The sequence below is a fragment of the Anolis sagrei genome, chromosome 1, assembly GCF_037176765.1.
Source record: "Anolis sagrei isolate rAnoSag1 chromosome 1, rAnoSag1.mat, whole genome shotgun sequence".
Classification (NCBI taxonomy): domain Eukaryota; kingdom Metazoa; phylum Chordata; class Lepidosauria; order Squamata; family Dactyloidae; genus Anolis; species Anolis sagrei.
The window spans coordinates 162,870,358-162,891,566 of NC_090021.1; the positions used below are offsets into that span (position 1 = coordinate 162,870,358).

Below are 21,209 nucleotides of genomic sequence, written 5' to 3' on the forward strand. Positions count from 1 at the left end.
TTTCCTAAACCATTGGTTTAAATAGGATATGAGGCTTTTGTTGTTGTGTTTAATGGCTTTGGGACAGGGCTACAGTCCTGAGCTGGGAGTAGTGAGAAAAGGCAAACTCTGCAGCACAGGCTTCTTTTTCCTGGGAGGGAGCTGTTGGAATGAGCAAATAGTATAGGATTGTGTGGTAATTTGGCATAGAAAGGAAGACTTCAGGGATATGGCATTTCATATTACACAGCTACAGTGCTATGATCCCACTGTAACCAATGTGATTCCAGCCTGGGATTTGCAGTTTGAAGCGATGGTTTAGAATTCTCAGCCAGAGAAGAGTTCTAGTGCTCCTGACAAAACTACAAACTCATAAAAGACAGCCATGGTGTTTCAAGTGGAATCATGGTGCTATAATTGTGTAGTATAAAAGAGCCCCTGGGGTGATTTATTCCATTATCGTGTAGGGCAATGGTTCCCAACCTTTTTTTGACCAGGGATCATTTGACCAGGGACCACTCTCCAACATTAGTACCATAGAATCATAGAGTTGGAAGAGACCTCATGGGCCATCCCCCTGCCAAGAAGCAAAATCAGGTTTTGGCCTACTTTAGATTCGTTTTGGTTATTTGGGGTGCTGATTCAGAAGATTGCATTGGCTAGATCACATCAGTTCTAGTTTCTGATACAGAACATATGCCATCGAGTAGTTGTCATTTGCTCGCCCACAGAAAACCATATTTAATAATCTAGAGCTGATGTAGTAGTAACAATCTTTCATGCTTAGTCAGCCTCTCCCCTCCCGACATCCCTGTTGCTTCGGCACTATAAGGGGTTTTTGCAAGACCACTTGCTCTCGTTGCTGTGTGGTTTTGCGGCAACTGTGTAATAATTGTGAGGCTGTGGACCATATTTTCATTCTTGTGGACCACTGGTGGTTCATGGACCACAGGTTGGGAACCACTGCTGTAGGGTGAATGCTATGTTTTCTTTTTGTGTGAAGAGAACAAGAACCACATGGAAGTCGCTAACTATCTTGGAAGAGGTGGTGATGGGACTTGAGGCATGTCTCTGAATCCTTCAATTGATCAGAGGGTATATGCTTTTAGATGAGAGGAAGCAAACACAACCTCTAATATCAGAAAGAGGAGGTTTCCAAGGAAGAGAAAGAAACAAAGAGCAAAGGTAGGAGAGTGGAAGAAAGTGACACAGGACAAGAAGAGGATAAGGAATCATGTTGACTCATATAAATGTGGGGTAGGAGTTTCGCTACCAACCCAAGAAGAGCAGATGCATTATCGAGATTAAGACTCCCTGTGATAGAATTAAAGACACAACATAGTACCATTTCTAGACTACCGATGGTCATCAGATCAGCTGACTACTTATGCTTAATGGTGCCAATCCACCTGGAACAAACAGTTTAGCCAGGAGAAGTACTGAGTGAATCCTTGAAGAATATGAGGCTCTCAGTAGCAGAATGATGGAAATGGCAACAGAACCTTTCACCACTGAAAGTCAAGGTACTGATTAGAAAAACAGAAATACTCAAATTGCAGTGCTGCTTAGGCAGCTGGTGACATGAGGAAATGGTTTGTGCAGGTGCAACATCACCTATGGTAACATTATGAAGGACTCTTTGCTGGTTATTAGGTATTCTGCATGAATCTCAAGAAGAATGTTTTTGGCAGGAGCCTTACAAACCTGATGAAGAGGGATTTTCAACTAATTCTTGAAAGATTACAAAAACCCAGACCTAGCCCAGACCTAGCTGTTGAACTATTTTTGTCTAAATAGCCGAAGGGTACAAGATGTTACCTGATCATGGAAGTTAAGTAGGGCTAAGTTTGATGTTACTACTCAGATAGAGAACTGGCAAGGAACTCCTGGTGCTCTTAGACATCAGAGAATAATGACAGACAAGGTCTGAATGTTCCTTACCTAAGAAAATCCTGTGAAATTCATTGGATTGCTGTAAATTGACAGGCAACTTCAAGGCACTCCTAGGGTTGAAGGGCACTCCTATTGAACCAAGTATCTTCAGCCCTCCATGCATGTGGGTTTGAATTTTGCAGATTTGATATAATAATAATAATAATAATAACAACAACAATAATACTTTATTTATGCCCTGTATTTTATTGCACAAAGGTGCAATACAATACACAAAATAAATTACAACAATATATAAAATCAATAAGATTTTATATTTAATATCTCCCTATGAATGTTCTTTCTATAAATCTCTAGGTCTTTAAGTGTGACTCGATGGCAGAAGTTGACTTTAGAGTTATGCTGAAGGATCTGAGAATCCTAAAGAGGCATTCGCTCTGGTAAAAAAAAATCTTTTTTTTTTTACTTCAACAGGGTCTTGAGCACTCAACACAAGTGAATGTGGAGGGCTGACTTTATTCTGACAAGAAAATATAACATGAAGGAGGAAGGCAGTAGTGGAACTGGATGGAGTCCAGTGATTTGTAAATAAATGCAGTGGGAAACCAGGAAGATGCAACACCTATTTGCCTGTATCAGTATACTAACACATACATAAAACTACAGTGGTATGTAGGTATGGAGAGGAGGGGAGAGTTGCAGTGTGTGTACTCGCGCATGTAGAATTTACTTCCTGGACATCTCCGAAGTGGCCATCCTCATTCTAGCGCTGTCATCAGGTCCCTCTGTTACTGAGAAAAAGCAAAAGCTGCAGATTGTTTGATGCCTATCTTAAGAAACAATCCCCGTTTTTCAGGGATTAAAATATATAATGCTATTTAGATCTAATTGGAATATATAGCACTCAGAAGAGGAAGTATTGTTTACCCCAGTGGGCTCCATGGAAGGGCAGCAGTTGAACCAAACACATCATCGGCAGATGGAGCAATATGTAAGGCCTAAAGGGTAGATACTTTGCATTATCATTCTTCTAGAACCTTCATTTGGAAAGGATTGGAGACTTGGGTGTTTTGGTTGTTACTTACTGTCACAGGCTCAGAAGCCTGTTATTTAGACAGAAGGGTGAGGTGTATATATTTAAAACAAACATAAATGCAAAACCCAGTCTCTTGTGGTGGCTTCTGTTCTTCAAAAGCTGTGTTCGTGAGTGTGTATATTAGTATTTTAAAAACCCTATACAGAATATGTTAGGCAGGTCTGTTTTTTTTACTTTTATTTGCAAGAAATGGTTTATCAATTTTTAAAATAAACATACCTGTATATAAGTAGCTTTCATTTTTGGTTCTGTTTGAATGAGAAGCCACAAGCCATGATTTATCCAAATAAACCAGGCTCAGAAACTATAGGTTGGTTAGATTTGTGCTGTTTTAGACAAAATAACCAATACCATTTAATTGAGTATTCCTTTTCATGGATTTTCCAGATAAGAAGCAGTTTTATTTCTCAAGAATAGTATTTTTTCCTGCATTCAGTGTATGTTTTTGCTCTTGTAGTTCAGCTTTTCAGGGTGCAGCTATTTGTATTCTGCTTGCTTTTTGTCTTATAAGTTATTCTAATATGTCACCTGTTTTGCCTGTACTCTTGTCTTGGAAGCTTTTGATGCGGAGTCTCAACTGCTCCAAATGCAGCCATCTCCACCCTGTTCGCTGCTCTGTGGTCTCATTTACTTTTCCTGAAGCTTTTGTTAGTTGTTTTTTTAAAATCAAACTTGCTTCCTGTAGAATCTGTTCTTTTAATAGGAGCCATTATACTGAATAATAGATGTGTTCTGTCCAAGGAAGCCTGCTCTCTAGTGAGTAAATACGCTACTGTAGGCAACAGGCAGATTTATATTGATTAGCATTCCCCATAGAGATTGACAATGGTAATGTAGGCTACAGAGATATTTAAATTGATCAGATTTTAGTACAGTAATTGTTTTTTTAAAGAACTAAAAACCTTGAAATGATTGTCACAGTTGTCTCTCTAGTGTCTACATCATGTTTCACATGTCTTGGTCTCACAGCATTGGAGCTATTATGCATGAAAGTCACTCACATATGCATCACTCTATCCATTTTCTTATTATATACAAGCTATGACTCAAAAGAGAAAAAGGAAGGATTTTTTGCATGCCAAACTGCTTAGTTGAATGGAAGTAACAGCATATTGAAGATCTGCACTCAAGGGAATTTTCTAATATCAAAATATTTCGTGTCTAAGGCTTGAGTTTTAGTGTGGGTGAGGAAGAATAAATGTTCATGCTCCATTTTAGGCAGCAAAATAAGAAGAGGTGGCCATCTTTGGTAAGGACCATCAGGTACCACCTGAAATTGCAGTGGGGGCCAGTTGTATAGTTATCAAACTGTTCTTATATTTAAACCTATCCCACCTTTTCTTCAGTTCAGGACTCAAATTGGCTTACAGTTGGCCTTCTGAATCCACAGATTCTGTATCAATGGAGCCAACTATTCATGACTTGAACATATTTTTAGCACTGTATAAGATGGGACTTGGACAACTTCAGACTTTGGTATTTACAAGGGGTGGTGGAACCAAGTTGCAGAGGGACTGTGCATCAAATTAAACATATTATTAAAAACCCACAAGATACGTACGTTAAAATGAGATCAAACAATTAAAAAGATTAAACTATATATTATTAAGCATGTACACATTTACGAGTACAACAATTAGCAAGTTACAGTACATTAATTTGGTGGGATGTGTCAATCATCAAATTGTTGTGTAAGCAGAAAGGTCTTTACATTTCTGTGAAAAGAAAGTAGCTTCTCTGGGGCTGGATCTATGCTGTCATTTTTGTTGTTGTTCATTCGTTCAGTCTCTTTGTGACCTCATGGACCAGCCCACACCAGAGCTCCCTGTCAGCCGTCACCACCCCATCTCCTTCAAGGTCAAGCCAGTCACTTCAAGGATACTATCCATCCATCTTGCCCTTGGTCGGCCCCTCTTCCTTTTTCCTTCCATTTCCCCCAGCATCATAAGCTTTCCTGTCTTCTCATGATGTGGCCAAAATACTTCATCTTTGCCTCTAATATCCTTCCCTCCAATGGGCAGTCAGGCTTTATTTCCTGAAGTATGGACTGGTTGGACCTTCTCATGGTTCAAGGCATTCTCATAACTTTCCTCCAACATCACAGTTCAAAAGCATTTTATCTTCTTTCGCTCAACCTTCCCAATGGTCCAGCTCTCACATCCATAGGTTACTACGGGGAATACCATTGCTTTAACTATGTGGATCTTTGTTGCCATTTTGATGTCTCTACTCTTCACTATTTTATTGAGCTTGGTCATTGCTCTCCTCCCAAGAAGTAAGCGTCTCCTGATTTCCTGGCTGCAGTCTGCATCTGCAGTAATTTTTGCACCTAGAAATGCAAAGTCTGTCACAGCCTCCACGTTTTCTCCCTCTGTTTGCCAGTTATCAATCAGTCTGGTTGCCATAATCTTGTTTTTTTTTTTTTAATGTTAAACTGCAACCCAGCTTTTGCACTTTCTTCTCTCACCTTCATTAGAAGGCTCCTCAGCTCCTCCTCACTTTCAGCCATCAAAGTGTCATATAATCCAGTTTCTGAATCCAGATTATCTTTGAACTCGATTATATGAGTCTACACTGCCGTGTAATCCAGTTCAAAGTAGATAATCTGAATTTAGAAACTTGATTATATGGCAGTGTCGATGGGGCTTGAGAGGGGACTCCGGATCCTGGGGGCCAGTAAGATGCTGCTCTCCTCGGTCCCTACCAAATTTGAGGTTGATGGGACAAAGAGAAGAACTTAGCACTTAATCACCTGTTCCATTTAATATTGAGGGAAAAATTGATTCAATGCAACTATTTTACTAAAGGATATATTTGAGACTGTTGATACAGACAACTTCCTGCATTTAGGGCTTGTAAATTCATAACTACAAAAATCTTTTTCAAAAACACTTTTTTGCCTAAGTTTTCTAGATAGCTTTCTGGGGGCCCTCAGGTGAAAATTTTCATCATATTTTGGTCTCACCATGGGCATGTTTAGGCCCAAGAGAGTCCTTGTTTGAAATAGGAAGCAAACAGAAAGTAACTTTTTCTCAGTTCTTGCTTGTTTTTTTTTTCTTTAAAGAATAAAGGCCTACCCTTGACCTATAATGAACCAGGAAGTCCCCAAAACATGATGAAAATGCCCTGGAGCAGGTGGTCCTCTAAGATCTCCTGCCGCTAGTGCAGCCCTCTACCCTTCTAAGTTGGCCATGCCTGCTGTAAAGAATAAAAGGAATTTCATATTTACAGCCTGTATAACTCAATAGATTGCAAGACAACAGCTCATCACACACAGAGACACAGGAGAAAAATAAATATTGGGTAGCGAGCTTTCAGTGAAAGTATTTTTGTGTGTGTATGTGCATACAGGCTCCTGCTTTTTTGCTTGTGTGGTTGATTTTATAACCTTGGCGTAACGATCTTAAAGCATTGTTTGGGTCTGAATTATGGACAAAGCCCCTTTTATGGTAAACAAATCCCTGCCACGTGTGTAGCTGGCCAAAGATCTGAATTCCCAAGGAGGCACGAGGAAGGGTCTGGCTCCTGCCCTGTCGAATGTATGTCCAACTTCACAATTTTATTCAAGAAGCTGCAGTCTGTTTAAAGCAAAAATGAGACAGAGGAAGATACGTGTGGAAACTATGGTGCTGTTGCTGTGCCAATTCAGAATTGATCTCTGCCTTGTGGTTGTAGGTGTATTAGGGAGCGCAAGCAATGACACCCAGCATGCTGTGCTTTCTTATGTAGACCTCTATATTTAGGAAGTGGGCAGAAAGTGGGTGTTTCTACTCATCACAGCTGGGAAGATGAACAAAGGCAGAACAGGGTAGGCGACCAGGGCAAGGAGAAAAAAAGACAACTAGAGATGAGATCATTCTGGGGGAAAGTAAAACAAAATGTCTCCCAAGGCTTTTTCTTCTTCTTATCTATATTAAACGACATTGCTGCCTTCTTACTATCATAATAGCTGTAGTATATGCAGTAGCCCCTCCACATACACAGATTCTGTGTCGACAGCTTGAATTAATATACATAGATAGATGTGTGTGTGAATCATAGAGTCATAGAGTTGGAAGAGACTTTGTGGGCCATCCAGTCCAACCCCATGCCAAGAAGCAGGAAAATCGCATTCAAAGCACGCCCAACAGATGGTCTTCCAACCTCCGCTTAAAAGCCTTCAAAGAAGGAGCCTCCACCACACTCTGGCGGAACAGTTCTCACATACACACTTACATATGCATACACATGCAGAGAGAAAATAAAATGCAATTCTTGATTTTGCTATTTTATATACCTTTTTATAACACCACTAGCTGTCCCCTGCCACACGTTGCTGTGGCCCAGTCTGTTGATCTGGAAAATAAAATAATGAGAAAGTGTTAGTTTCTAATATATGTAATTTCTTTATGCTTGTGGGTAAACAGTATTTCTTGCTGTTTCTTTATCAGTGTTGATGTGGAGAGTATCTGGCCCACCCTGGAACATGCAACATATCATTGTCCTTCTTTAAGGGTCCCTTTCAAATCTATGATACTATATCTCTGTGTGTGTGAATAATATCTATCTATCTATCTATATCTATCTATGGCTGGATGGCTCTTTGTCAGGTGGACTTTGATTACATTTTCTTGCCCTGATGAAGGGAGTTGGATTGGATGGCCTTAAGTATTTTCTGTTGGTCATGGGAGTTCTGTGTGGGAAGTTTGCCCCAATTCTATCATTTGTGGGGTTCAGAATGCTCTTTGATTGTAGGTGAACTGTGAATCCCAGTGACTACAACTCCCAAATGACAAAATCATAAATTTTTGAGTGATGATCACTCCTTGTGTTGTGAGACGTTTTGTTGCCAAATTTGGTGTGATTTCGTTCATTGGTTCTTTTGTATTGAAGATACTCGTTATGCACAGAGCATATATAGATAGATAGATGGATGGATGGATGGATGGATGGATGGATAGATAGATAGATAGATAGATAGAGATATAGATGGTATATAATGAGGCTTGAACATTTATTTTCCCCAGAACCAAACCCGTTGATTGCCAAGGGCCTGCTGTACTTTTCAAACTTAAATTATAGACCCAGCCTAATAGTTAAAGTGCCACTAATTCATAGATTTTTGGTATTAAGTATATTGCTTTTCATTATTCTATATGTAGTGTAGTTCAGTTCTGTTGAACTGAACAGGAAGCTATGGCAAAATAATTCTATACACTGTAAAAGAAATTAGAAAGCAGGTGAAAACATGCAATCTGGTTAATCAATCTGTGAATTTGTTCCATTTTATTTCCGGGAATTCATGAAATAAGAGTGTTCTTAGTGGGTTAGAATTAAGGTACTCATTGTAATTTCACTTATCTGTATTCCTTAATTAGTGAGATTTTTACGAGAAGAGCAGTGCCATCTTGTGGACAAAAAAGATATACTGGACCCCTGGAACAAATTAACAAATTTGATTTTGTTCTTTTGTTTGCTCATTTTTACAATATTCTTCTTGTATTCTAAAAGTATTCAATTTCTTCATAGGTTACAAGATTTGTATGGGCATTTAGACTCAGAGAAGGTAAGCAATTATTATGTGTGTTCAGTACTATTCTTCTGCAAAGGAAGCTTTAAGAAAGGAAACTCACAACAGAGTTCTCTTGTAAGAGAGGCTTTCTTTTGGCCTGAGAGAGTTCATTTTATAAGATTTGTTTGATTCAATATTAGATTTTAATTCTCCCTGGCATGAACCAGCCTTTACCTCAACATGGAAGTTAAGCAATTCGATTTTCCAACTTTAATTGTAAAACTAGGAATTGAAATAGATAAAAATATGCTTTTTTCCCCCTTTTTCTGCTCTAGTTAGGAAGATAAAACATCAGCATATATTAGCTTTCATCCCCTGTGCTTGTCTTTACCCTTTGTGCCACCTTTGTTGGACCAGGGAAAGAAAATCTGTGTACTTAATTGTTACACAAAACAGATTGGACATTTGTAGCACATAATTCACAGAGAACAAGTCCTTCAGTATAGATGCCATGCTACATTTTCTCGTGACCTTCACTTATCTGTTCTGTGCAAGCTTTTTACAAGTAGACCAGACAACAAATCATAGAAAAAATGTCCCGAATAATCAATTGGATATGTGTTGGTTTATTTTTGCAAAAATGTCTAGTAGCCAGTCCTATCAAACATATATGTGAACATATATTGTCTAACTCTGGGTATTTGTGTATTATGGAATATCCTTGATTCTGCACTCACAAATATTCTTGTGGATATGGGTTGCTCTTACACTCTGCACTATATCATTGCTCTTATTGAGGACAGAGCAATGCACTTTAGACATGAAGGACTTCTAGAAGAAAATCTCTGTGTATCTGTGGGGTAAATGTAGAAAGTTGGACAGTGGACTGGTGCTTGATGTAGTTGACTGAAATAATTAATCAAGTGGGGAAATGAAGAGCAGTCCTCCTGCCCTCTGCTTATCTTTCTGTACCAATTTTGACTGGGCAACTTAGGAGGTGAAAAATATACTTGTCGTTGTTTTATGGATGTATTTGGGGGCTCGGCCTCTTGTAAGCTGCACTGAATCCTGCGGGAGATGGTAGCGGGGTATAAATAAAGGATTATTATTATTATTATTATTATTATTATTATTATGCTGTGGTGGGAGCTTTTAAGAACAGCAGAGTGGATTAAACCATTGGGCCTGGCCCCCATGCTGGCAATTCAATCACATGGGATTGAACGACTCACTTCCCTTTTTAGTCCAGGGATTGTAAACAAGATCACTGCTTTGTGGCAATGCTGAAAGGCATTCTTTCTGGTCCCAACTTAAGGGGTTGGTTTTAACTTTTAAAATCCTAACTGGCTTGTGATATGACTTACAGAATCATAGAATAACGTATTAGAGTTGGAAGAGACCATATGGGCCATCTGGTCCAAACATGCAGGAAAAGCACAATTTTAAATTGTAAGTCGCTCGGAGCACCTTGGTGGAAAGCGACTAATTAAGAAATAAAGTGATGATGATGATGATATTATGCCCTACAGATGCTCATTCAGCCTCTGTTTAAAAGCCTCCAAGGAAGGAGCTGTTTGTCTTCAGGAAAGGCTCCCTTTCCTGAAGGGGGAAAGCCCCGAGAGAAAGGGTTTTCTCCTGTGTCATTCTTGGTCTGTAAAACGCATTCTCCTCAAATGTGTGTGTAATGTGTGAGAACAAAAACACAACTTCTTTTTTTACTTTTCATTGTATATTGTAGACTTTTTTGGAGGATGAAAAATGTATGAAATTTATTTTGTACAAAATCATTTTTATTCTGCAGAATGTTTGCAGAGAAGTTTCTAAATGTGATAAGCCTTTGAAAAATGCACAGACCACTTGTAATCTTGCTTGGAGGAGAGGGGGAAATTATTTGCATTACTGAGAATAAAATAACCTCAGACTTGCTCTCCTCTCTCTTCCTGCTCTGTTCTGTTTTAAAGAAAATGTGTGCCTAAATAATTTCTGTTCCAATATTTTTAACTATTTCACTTTATTTCACTTTCAGAAACAAACCGCTTACAGGACTCTAGACACCTGAAGAACTGTTTCACAATGGACATAGATGATGAAGAGAACATGAGTAAGATGTGTATATTATGTGGTGCTAAAAATAATTTCCATTGCTTCAGAGTATCAGTGCCTAGCCCAATAATCATTTACTTCATGCCAGAGTAAAATCATTAGTGTTTCCTTGCTTTTGTTGTTTAAAATGTGATATCTTAAAACAGTATGAAAATGTTTTAAAAGTTAAACCTGTTTTAGTACTTTACATAGGTACCTGGGTATTAATGCTTATTTCTAGATAGTCATCCATAGGATTGCAATATTTGCTTTGTTTACAGTTCTGTAATTTAATATTTATAGTTGTGATTTTACAAATTTTCTTCAACCCTGCTGCCATTGGTTTTCTTCTTGCTCTCTTATTTATCTTTTTTAATTTCAAGTAAATACTGGTTGTAGAATCTTTTAATCTGAGTCTAATTTATGATCATGAAGTGGAATTTCGTACAATATGACCCCAAGGATAGGTTCCAAGACCTTCCTATAAATCCCGGAAGCTATAGATAATAGTGAACCTTGTGTTTTGAGTGTACTTGAGCCAGAAACAAACCATAAAACTGTTCTGGAGAACGTAGAAACCCGCCACTCACTTCTAGGGGTGTGTGTTTTGGTTTTGGAACAAGAATAAGCGAAGAAATGGAGAAGGGGGCCATAATGTACTACTATTCTTTTAGTGGGATTTGGCTGGTCTCACCAAACTTTGAACTGAATAGTTGTCATTTTACCACAGTTGTTACCATTCTATTTATTTTAACTTTTATTTTGTTCATTTTAATTACTTGCAGTACCAAGGTGGTGTTTATAAACACTAACTGCATGTAAAGAAAGCGAAAGGGAACCCATTCCATTAGAATATGTGAGCTCCTAGGATGCACATATTATGTTGGGGCCATGCTGACAGTTTCTTGAAATTGTTCTTGTGCTATAATAAACATTACACCAAAGCAGGACCAAAAGGCAGATAACAGTGGCTAACACACATTTTGGTGCTTCAAACATTAGCCCTGTTTCTGGATATATTTGAGCAGCTGATTCCAAAAGAGGTGCTAGTTTCCCCTTATCAGCTTTAGTTTTTGAGAACAGAACATATGCCATAGACCAGTCTTCACCGGTTCACCCATTAAAAAAAATCTGATAACCATATCTAAGAAACTAGAGTTAATGTGGTCTGCCCAATGTAATTTTCAGAATCAGTGCCCCAAATAACTCCTGGAACAGTCCCTATAAATCAAAATACTAAGGAGACAAATCTATTCTTGTGTAAAAAGTTGCTTCACTCATGTAGGGATACCTGAAACACACATTCATATGGAAAGTTCCCTTCTAAAATCTGAAAAATCCCTGGATGTTTTATCCTTTCTGAGCCAATTTCTAGAATTTTTTAAACCCTGCCATCCCCTCGGGTGTTGGTCGCTTCAAGTCGCTCCTGACACTATAAAATAAAACAAAAACGCATTGGTGATGAATGTACACCCATTTCCTTTCTCATCTGTATCTGAGAAAATTATTTTTAAAATTCTTCCAAAGTGTGCAGATCTTGTGTTGTTGAAGGCTTTTAAAGCCAAAATCACTGGGTTGCTGTGAATTTTTTTGGGCTGTAGTGCCATGTTCCAGTAGCAGTCTCTCCTGATGTTTCTCCTACATCTATGCCAGGCATCTTAGAGGTTTGTTCAGAGGACAGAGCTGTGAACAACCCTCTGAGGATGCCTACCATAGATGCAGGTGAAACTTCAGGAAAGAATGATCTTGGAACATGACCATACAGCCCAAAAAAACCTCACAGCAACCCTGTGCTATGAGCAGCATACAGCAGTGTGGCATACTTTAGCATGCCATGCCATCTTCAATCCTCTGGAAAATAAATTGTCTGTCTGTATTCTTTGCAGCTTATTGCCTCACGTTTGCTCAGTGATATATTTGTCCAGGATCCAAAGAAACATTCAACATGCTACAATAAATCTTAAACACTCCCTTTGTAATTTAGGAAGTTTCAAAATGAGTTTGCAATAATGTATGAAATCCAGCTGTTCAGATCAAAACAACAAGAGTAGCCAAACTCTTGGATGTGTCAGAAATACTTCTTTGTATCCTGGCCATTGCATTACACATTTTAAAAAAAAATAAAGTAGTTAGTAGTTGTATGTTTGTTTTATGTGATAGAAGCTAGGTTCTCTCTCTGTGTGTGTATTTATAATACTCTCGAGATGCTGAATTAAAACATTAAAAAAACAGAAAAACAGCATCAAAATCCAAGCAAAACTTATTCTACACCACACTCCTTTAATAGATCTTTATCCCATTTGCCTGATGTCAGTAGCAGAATACCGGGGCTTATTGAAGGGAAGGCTTCAGTCCAGGCATGGGCAAACTTTAGCTTTTCAGGTGTTTTATCCTTCAACTCCCACAATTCCTAACAGCCTACTGGCTGTTAGGAATTGTGGGAGTTGAAGTCCAAAACACCTGAAGGGCCAAAGTTTACCCATTTTGGGTAGTATAAGAATATCAGTGTACACTTTTGATGACTAAGCAATACAGCTGACAGCATGATGGTACCATTTGCATTTATATGAACAACAGTATCCCAAAATACTTTTGCCAATTTATTTGTACTTCCAAGAGTTTATTTTACCATAATTAAGCTGTGAATGTCTTTGTTGATATTAGTAATGTGTATCATTTAATTGCTTGCTCTTCGTGTATGTTAATGCCAAAAATGAAACATGCTGTTTAACAATTGGCCTTTTCTTTTTCTTTTCTTTCTTTTTATTTTATTTTTATTTTTTTGGCTATGCCAATTCGTAAATTATTGGGTCAGAAAAATATTTTAACTGGGATTTAATAAAGTTCACATATCAACAAAGGTACCTGCTTTTTCTTTTTAAATAATGTGTTATTGTTATTTTTTTTAATGGAGGTTTATAATAGCGCTGCTCTTAATCACTACTTTTGGCAAAAAGTGTCACAAGAATTGCCAGTATTTCAAAAGTTCCTAAGTTTCTTCTTCCAGCCCTATTTTCATATTTCTCCTGAGCTGTGACCAGTGAAATGCAATACGTTGACAACCACTTGGCTTCTATTTAAGGCCCAAGCAATGACTCATCGTGAAAGAGGAAATATTCTTGATGGAATAGACCAAAACAAGCACCTTTGCAGAGCTTGAAAACATTACCATTTGTGTTGGCATTTCAGTGATCTAGCACTTAAAATTCAGATCACTGAACAGATGACAGGCACTACATATAAATGAAGTGATCAAGGACATAGAATTGTTTCTTTTGGAAAGATTACTCCTGACCTTAACATATAAGAAGAAATTAATAAAGGAGCCGTTCTAAACATATAATGCTTAATTTTGCATTTTTAGAGATAATGCTTATGCTTAAGCATAAAAAGTCACAACATTTACAAGACTGGATGATGGAAGTTTTATTTTTCTTAATTTCTTTCAAAGGCTTTCCTTTGCCTCTATGTTTGAGCATCTGAAAGATGTAATGGGCTGTATTCTTTGGATTTTAGTAAAGAGTTCTTATTACTCTGATTGTTTTTTGTGGCAGTGGTAACCTCCATGCAAGCATAGATCTAAAACTAAAAGTCAGCATCCAGAGTTCTCCTGGCAGAATGTCAAAACCCAGCGGATTCAGAATTGGGTGTCCCCCTCCTCTATGACACAGCTCCCCTTGCACCCCAACACTAATTCTGTGGGACTGAGAAGCACCAAGCAGTCTTGGGAATGGCACAGAAGGCTGAAGAAGGAATGGGAAGAAGCATCCAAAGCATCTCCCAGTGGACCATTATATTCAGCCTTTACATTTCTCTTCTAAATACAGTGACCCAAATCCTAGACCATTTTAGACTAAATCTATATCTTGTTGGTAGATAGCTGTTCCTCTGAAACAAGTGTTGCCAGTTCAGTGTTACATAGATTGGTCAACTTGTGTGCAAATTATCAGTTTTCAAACATTTTAACTTCTTACAAACATGCCAATGCAAAATGGCTTCCTTATACCTTGCTCTGTTAGAAGGAGCCCCCGGTGGTGCAGTGGGTTAAACCCCTGTGCCAGCAGGACTGAAGACGACAGGTTGCAGGTTCGAATCCAGGGAGAGGCGGATGAGCTCACTCTATCAGCTCCAGCTCCTCATGCGGGGACATGAGAGAAGCCTCCCACAAGGATGAAAAAACATCAAATCATCCGGGCGTCCCCTGGGCAACGTCCTTGCAGACGGCCAATTCTCTCACACCAGAAGCGACTTGCAATTTCTCAAGTCGCTCCTGACACGACAAAAAAAACCCCCAAAAAACCTTGCTCTGTTAAAGAACAATTATAGGGACAAGATCTGATTCTCCATTATACTGGGCTGTAATTAAATTAAGTGCTCAATTATATGGTTATGCCCTTTCATTTCAGATTCTTCCCAGTTATGAGGAGAAATCCTATATTCTCAGTTCAAGTGCCCTCACTGTGAATTGGCTTTGTTTTCTCAGGTTACCAGATATGACTGGTCACATATTGTTGTGGTATCACATAATTCTTGATTTGTTTGCATTGCCCAGGGAAGTAGGATACATATGAGGCAAGAGTGGTGTAAATAGAAGCAGTAGAAAAGGGAAATAACTGCTGTAAATAGCAGCGTCTATGGAAATGAATGAGAAAAAGCTTTTAATTTAATTCCAGCCAACTACTGATTTACAGTAAACTTCGCTTCAGGAAAATGTTTGTTGCCCCCCTCCCCCTTTCCTGTATTTTAATCTCTTAGTACCCAGAGTCGGACACGACTGGACTTAATGTCAGGGGAAAACCGTTGCCTTTACCTTTACTACCTTAGAAATATTTTAAGATCTTCTCATCCATGTTCATGCTAATTATAGCTTCTTATGCTCTGTCCCCTTGCCATTTGGAAGTGCTCAGGGGTTTGTGTGTTATAAGAAAAACTTGAGGATGAACCAGAGAATTATTTTTCCAACAGCTGCCATATTACCTTAGAAACATATAATTTTGTCCTGAATTCTAAAATTTAATTGGCTTCCAAATTGTAGTTTTCAGTAGAGGTTGTCCAGTCCTTGCTTTAATTCATGCTTAAACTTCACTACTATGGTTGAACTGTGTATACTTAACATCTTAGACATTTGGTAATATGTATTGCTTTTATTTTATTTTATTTGCAGCTATTGTACAAATACATATTTTCGTCATTTTAACCTGTGTGTTTCTACCCAGTCTCTTCTAATTTTCTGTTCTTTTGAGCACCGAAAGGAGTAACCTATCAAGCTTTTGCTGGAGGATGTTATAAATGAAAATTTAATTACTGTTCCATCAACTTTGTCAACTGGGTGAAGTGGTGTGTGCATGCTTCTAATTGCTGAGTTTAAGATAAATGGAAAACACACTAATCTAAAACAGGAAATTTTGAATTCCAGTCAGATCTCCTTAAATGTTTTAAATATATTCCATGCTTCTGAACAATTCTAATTTGGAAATTTTGGTTGTGCCAAATAGAACTGTATTTTTCTTTTTTTTTTCTTTTTCTTTTTGCTTCATAAGCAACAGCGTGTTTAGCATATTTAAAGACATTCTTGGTATTTGTACCAAAACGTTTAGAAGCTGTATTGCTGCATTACTGTTAAGGCTTCAGTGCTCAAACATACAGTTTTATATTGAATGTTTTGTGTTAATATGTCTTCTAAAGCCTCTAGTTTATTGGTAGATTATTTGAATCTTTTGAAGGTAAAGAAGAATTGGAAGGTTACTTGTGTGACTTTATTTGTTGAGGTAGTATATGATATGTTTAGTGCAAGATTGTGGAATAGCCTGGATCTCTAGCTTTTGTCAGGCTGGATCTCTAGCCAGCAATGAGGGCTGATGTCATCTTCAGCGGAGAGAGAGATACCTTCATCAGCCCTGATTCAGTATCCCCACATAACCAATCAAAACTGTCCTTCTGGAGCAGTTGCCTTGCTCATGCTTGGTCCTTTCTACAGGGGCAGTTGACGTTAGATGGCCCTGTGAGGTGGGAAGTGACACTTCAGGTGGACCAAGGACAGAAAGCTTGATGATGCGGCATCTTCCACCAGACCTAGTTCCTGATTTTGAAGGGTTGCTGAGCAGTCAATCTATCCTCAGAGCCTCCCTTCCAGTGCCAGCCAAGTCTCATCAGCAGTGGGGCTGCTGTGCTTAACAGTCTACTCCAGTGATTCCCAAAGTGGGCGTTACCGCCCCCTGGTGGGCACTGGAGTTATCCGGGGAGGGGGTCGTAATGGCCACAGGTACATTTGGGGGCGATGAATAACTGTAAGGGGGCGGTGAAAGCATAAAAGAAAGAAGAGAAGATTTCGAAAAATTGATTTCCAGGGGGTAGGCCAAATAAGTTTGGGAACCACTGGTCTATTCCTTATGCTCTTGGGCTTCTCTGTCCTGTGTTTTGGTGGTGAGCTGAGAAACTATTTGGTTTCTGGTAAACAGGAGTGGAAGCCTGATGACCAGAAAAAGGTAATCAGTGTTGGGGGTCGGGATGGTATTAAATATTGGGATGCCAGGCAAAGGAAGGCATTAGCTTTGGTGGGGACTGGTAGATGATGTCAGGCTTAGAAATGTCATAGTGCTAGATACTGACACATGGTTGTTTCTTCCCTCCTACCCTCTCTTCCCTATCCAGGTATGCCTAACAGGGAGTGTTCTTGTCCTCAAAAAGTACACCAAATGTTTTGATCTAGTTTGAGAGAAGAATTGAAAAGTTTCTCAGTTTTATATAGATTGAAAGTATTCAAGTGACTTAGCTAATCCACGGTTACAACTTTTTCCAGAATCCTCAGTCTTTCCACATGAAAACTGTACTTGCCCACTCCCTTAGCTCCAAGTTCTCTGTTTACTCACCATCACAAACTCCTATTTTCTTAGAGGTGCTTCTAGAAGACAGATCCAGTTAGTCAAAAGGTGCAGTTCATTCTTTCTTTCCTTCTTTATGATTTTTTTCTGGTAAGGTAAAGATGGACAAATTGCTGGCAACAAGTAGGAAGGTTCCACCTAGGTGACATGTAAGACTGCACAATTGAGGACAGCGGGATTGCCCTGTAGGAACTGTGTCTGGAAGCTACTCTTGCTTTGCACTCTTAGCGCTGCTTCTTCTCTTTAGATGGACAACCACTTTTTGTTTTTGTAGTTTTATTATATGTAAGTTTATAAACAACATTCCAACACTACAATGTTTGGAGTATATATGCATATAAGGTCATGCAGACCTCTTCCAGGAAGAAGACAGCTTAGTTGTTGCTCCTTTTCTTTCCTCATTCTGGAGTTTCTCTTCTTTGCTGTCCCAAAGGAAAGATACATGACAGGATTGAGAAGTCCACTTGAAAATGACTTCTATCCCTGCAGTCACTTGGCATCTTTACCAATCCATCTGGGGTGGGCAGGGATGTCAGTTTTGTACAGCTTTCCAATCTCAGTGTTCTGCTGCTTGACAAAGATCTCCCTTGGTATGAAGATCCTTCATGGCTCTGAATGTAGCAGAGTTCCTTTCAAGAATGTTTTCCTTGCACCAAGCCTTAAAATCCTTAAACATCTGGGAGTGCCAGCTGTTCCTCAGATATATCCCTTCACCCCATCACTTGCCTTTCACTTCCGTTCCTGGCTCTCTGTTTACATCTGTTGGCCATCTGTCTTAAATGTTGAATCCATTTATGCCATTGCGTATTAGAACCTTTCTATGTTTTTCCTTTTAAATGATTTTAGTGGTCAAATATTTCGTTTGCTAAAGTATTGACACTGTTGTCTTAATCATTTCCTAATGAAAGGAGTGTGGTGTTCTTTACCACAGTGTAATGATGCATGGATCAGCATGCATTTGTGCACTTATTTGTAAATGTTGAAAGGATTTTTCTTTTGGAAAAGCTATCTCATCATTGGAAGGACAGCTGAAAGTGAAAATGAGGCTATGTCGAAATAGATCTACTCACAGCTCAGCTGACCCAAAATGATTTTCACTAACCATTTCTTTACTATTTCCCAGCAAATAGGCTATTCTTCTTAGTGGCTTCATTCACTGTGTCCAACTCCCTATTATTTTTGTGTTTTGACATTATTAAAACAATTCTAGCCATTAGTAATATTAATAGGAACTACAATTTTGGAAATAAGTATTGGTCTGTAGGAATTCTTTTTTCTTTTTGCAGGCGGATTATCTTCTGTATCATTTATCTAGATGCTATTTTACTTCCACTATGTTGTAGCAACTCCAGTGTGTTTATCTCATTATAACATATAGAATAAAAGAACTATCCTAGAATAGTGATTCTGTTTCCATTTATGTTGTCGTGAATATATAATGAGCATTGCTACAGTTTAGTGTGTTTCATTAGTCTTACTACACCATGTGTTCTTCCCATAATACCATGCCCGATCAGAGGTGAAACAATAGAGGTACTATCTATCTGTACACATAATAAAAGTGAAAAATGTGTATGTGGCGGAGGTGTCCACTTACACAGACAGCCACCAGCCAACACAAACAGGCTATAGTTCCAAGTGCTGAGAAGCCTCCAAAGGCACTCCCTCAACTGACATTGCAGGTTATAGTGATTGCCATGAACATGTCCGCCCCAAACACTACGACCCACCACCCAAGGAATGCTTTCATTCAGGGAGAATTACATAGAAGATTTGACGTGTTTCCTCCACCACAGGCAGGCACCCCAAGGTTCCTTGTGTGGAATTTGCATGACTCTGCCCACTGCCTCTCCCTTAACCCTTTCCTACCCTTTTCTATGGCACATGGCAAACACAGGAGAATTTATCAGCAACTGAACAGACTAGAGGTGTTTGGGGGACTGATTCAACAGGATGGAAGTTGTAGTTCACCCTCCATCAAGACCCCCTTCAAAAAAGGACCTGGACTGTCTTTGGCATATGGGAGTTGTAGTTCACCTTTACCCAGAGAGCACTAAACCCAGCCCATGACAGATCTGGACCAAACTTGGCACACACACCCAACATGGCCAACTGCATACTGGCTTGGTTTGGGGAGGATTGATCCATGATTCTGGGAATTGTAGTTCACCCGCATCCTTATGCATTTTTGAATGGGAGCATTCAGAAAAAGTCAAATCAAAAACTGGCATTTTTCTAATAAATAGTGTTACTAATTAACTAAATGATATTACCTAACACCCCAAAACAAACAATGCCTTTTTCAAATAACCCGGGCACTGCCGGGTACTCAAGCTAGTAACTCTATATTTTACATATATTCTAACACACTGAAGCAATTGGGTTGCAATGAGTGGGCCAAAGGAATCAGGTCTTTGTGAACCCACAGAGCTCCAGGCCAACTGTCAGCAAAATACCATCTTTTTGCTAGGAATAGTGCCCAGTGATATGAATTACACATACATATTCAGTTTTTTCCTCTAGCAGTTTTTCAGAGAGCCTGAGACAACTCCTGGATTTTCCCGCAAAGTCTTCTCTGTTATTGGGGGAAGATGGTCTGCTACCCTGCCTTCTCTCTCAGTTTGGTATCTTCAGCATCCATAGATAGATGCTGAATGTCACAGTATAGAAAGAGATTTGTTTTAAGTCCAATAGATGACTATAGTTGAAGGACATGGGGAATTTGTTAGACTGTTTGATGTTTGGGAACATAAAAATAATATAGCAACTGAAAATTCAAAACTTTATATTTTAAAGACATAAAGACAGTCCCCAAGTTTTGAATAAAATAAGTTCTGTAGGTTTGTTCTGAAGTTGAATTTGTATGTAAGTTGGAACAGGTACTTTTAAAAGTGTAACTCCAGCCATTATTTTTTTAAAAAAGCTTTGGATAGCATAGGGAAGGGTGAGCACTCACTCCTCTGGTATTTTGTTTGATTGTTTTGTTTTTGTTTTTGGTTGTTTTTTTGACTGTCTGTGCCCCTGTTCAGAAGATTTCATCTCATTTTCTGTCTTTGTGTTAATTGGATTTTGACAAAAAAAATTGCTTGTTGTGGAAACAAGGAGAGGTGAGAAAGCTTCAATGGAGACACCTTTCCCCCATGATAACTCTTCCAGGAGTTAATTTCCCTTCCCAGGGGCAGATTTCTCTCACTTCCTGTTGTCTCACCTCCGTTCTTAACTATGAGGAACTGCCTGTATATTTAGAAAACCCTCACACATTAAATAGAGGTATATATGACTGGTCGCTGCTGCTTAATAAGAAAAAATTGGGGTGGTATTCAAATGAATGTGCCTTGCATATTCATCAAATGCATGAAAAGTCGATTTGGACTTGCTGGTTGTTTCCTCTCAACCAAATATCAGAGCACACTTTACTCCCTCCTTCACAATTAGTGTGCAGAGCAAGAATTAACCAGCGACTCCACTTGAATGGAATAGTCATTGTATACTCCTGGCACATGTCACAATCATCTGGCACTTACAAGCTAAAGCCAAGTGCCCATGTGTAGTGATTCTGATGGCAGTGGCTGGTCAACGTAGAAGGCATGCCTAGCATGCATGGTCATTCTTCCACTTATGTATAAAGTGATCATGAGTTTATTCTAGGAAATAACACTAGAATGGTTAATGCTAGTTCAAACTCCATTTTCATGATGGTTGTTGAAGTTAATGGGCAGATCTTTGAAGGAACAAATACTCCTCCTTGAATACATACGAGTATGTGCCTGGTACAGAAGTAGACCTA

The 21,209-nt window shown here is 38.8% G+C and overlaps 1 protein-coding gene across 4 annotated transcripts in view; it reads left to right on the forward strand.

The window, feature by feature from the left end:
• Nucleotides 1-21,209, forward strand: part of ADARB1 (adenosine deaminase RNA specific B1) — a 79,146-nt gene that overhangs the window by 15,291 nt on the left and 42,646 nt on the right. For 3 of the 4 annotated variants that reach the window (XM_067469899.1, XM_067469888.1, XM_067469884.1), the window contains exons 2-3: nt 8,477-8,513; nt 10,486-10,560. Coding sequence is in view for 3 of the 4 variants with exons in the window: in XM_067469884.1 (XP_067325985.1) it covers nt 8,477-8,513; nt 10,486-10,560 (112 nt within the window). In the remaining variant the exon portion in view is untranslated. The remainder of the gene's footprint in view (nt 1-8,476; nt 8,514-10,485; nt 10,561-21,209) is intronic. The other variant, XM_067469893.1, reaches the window with a different exon arrangement.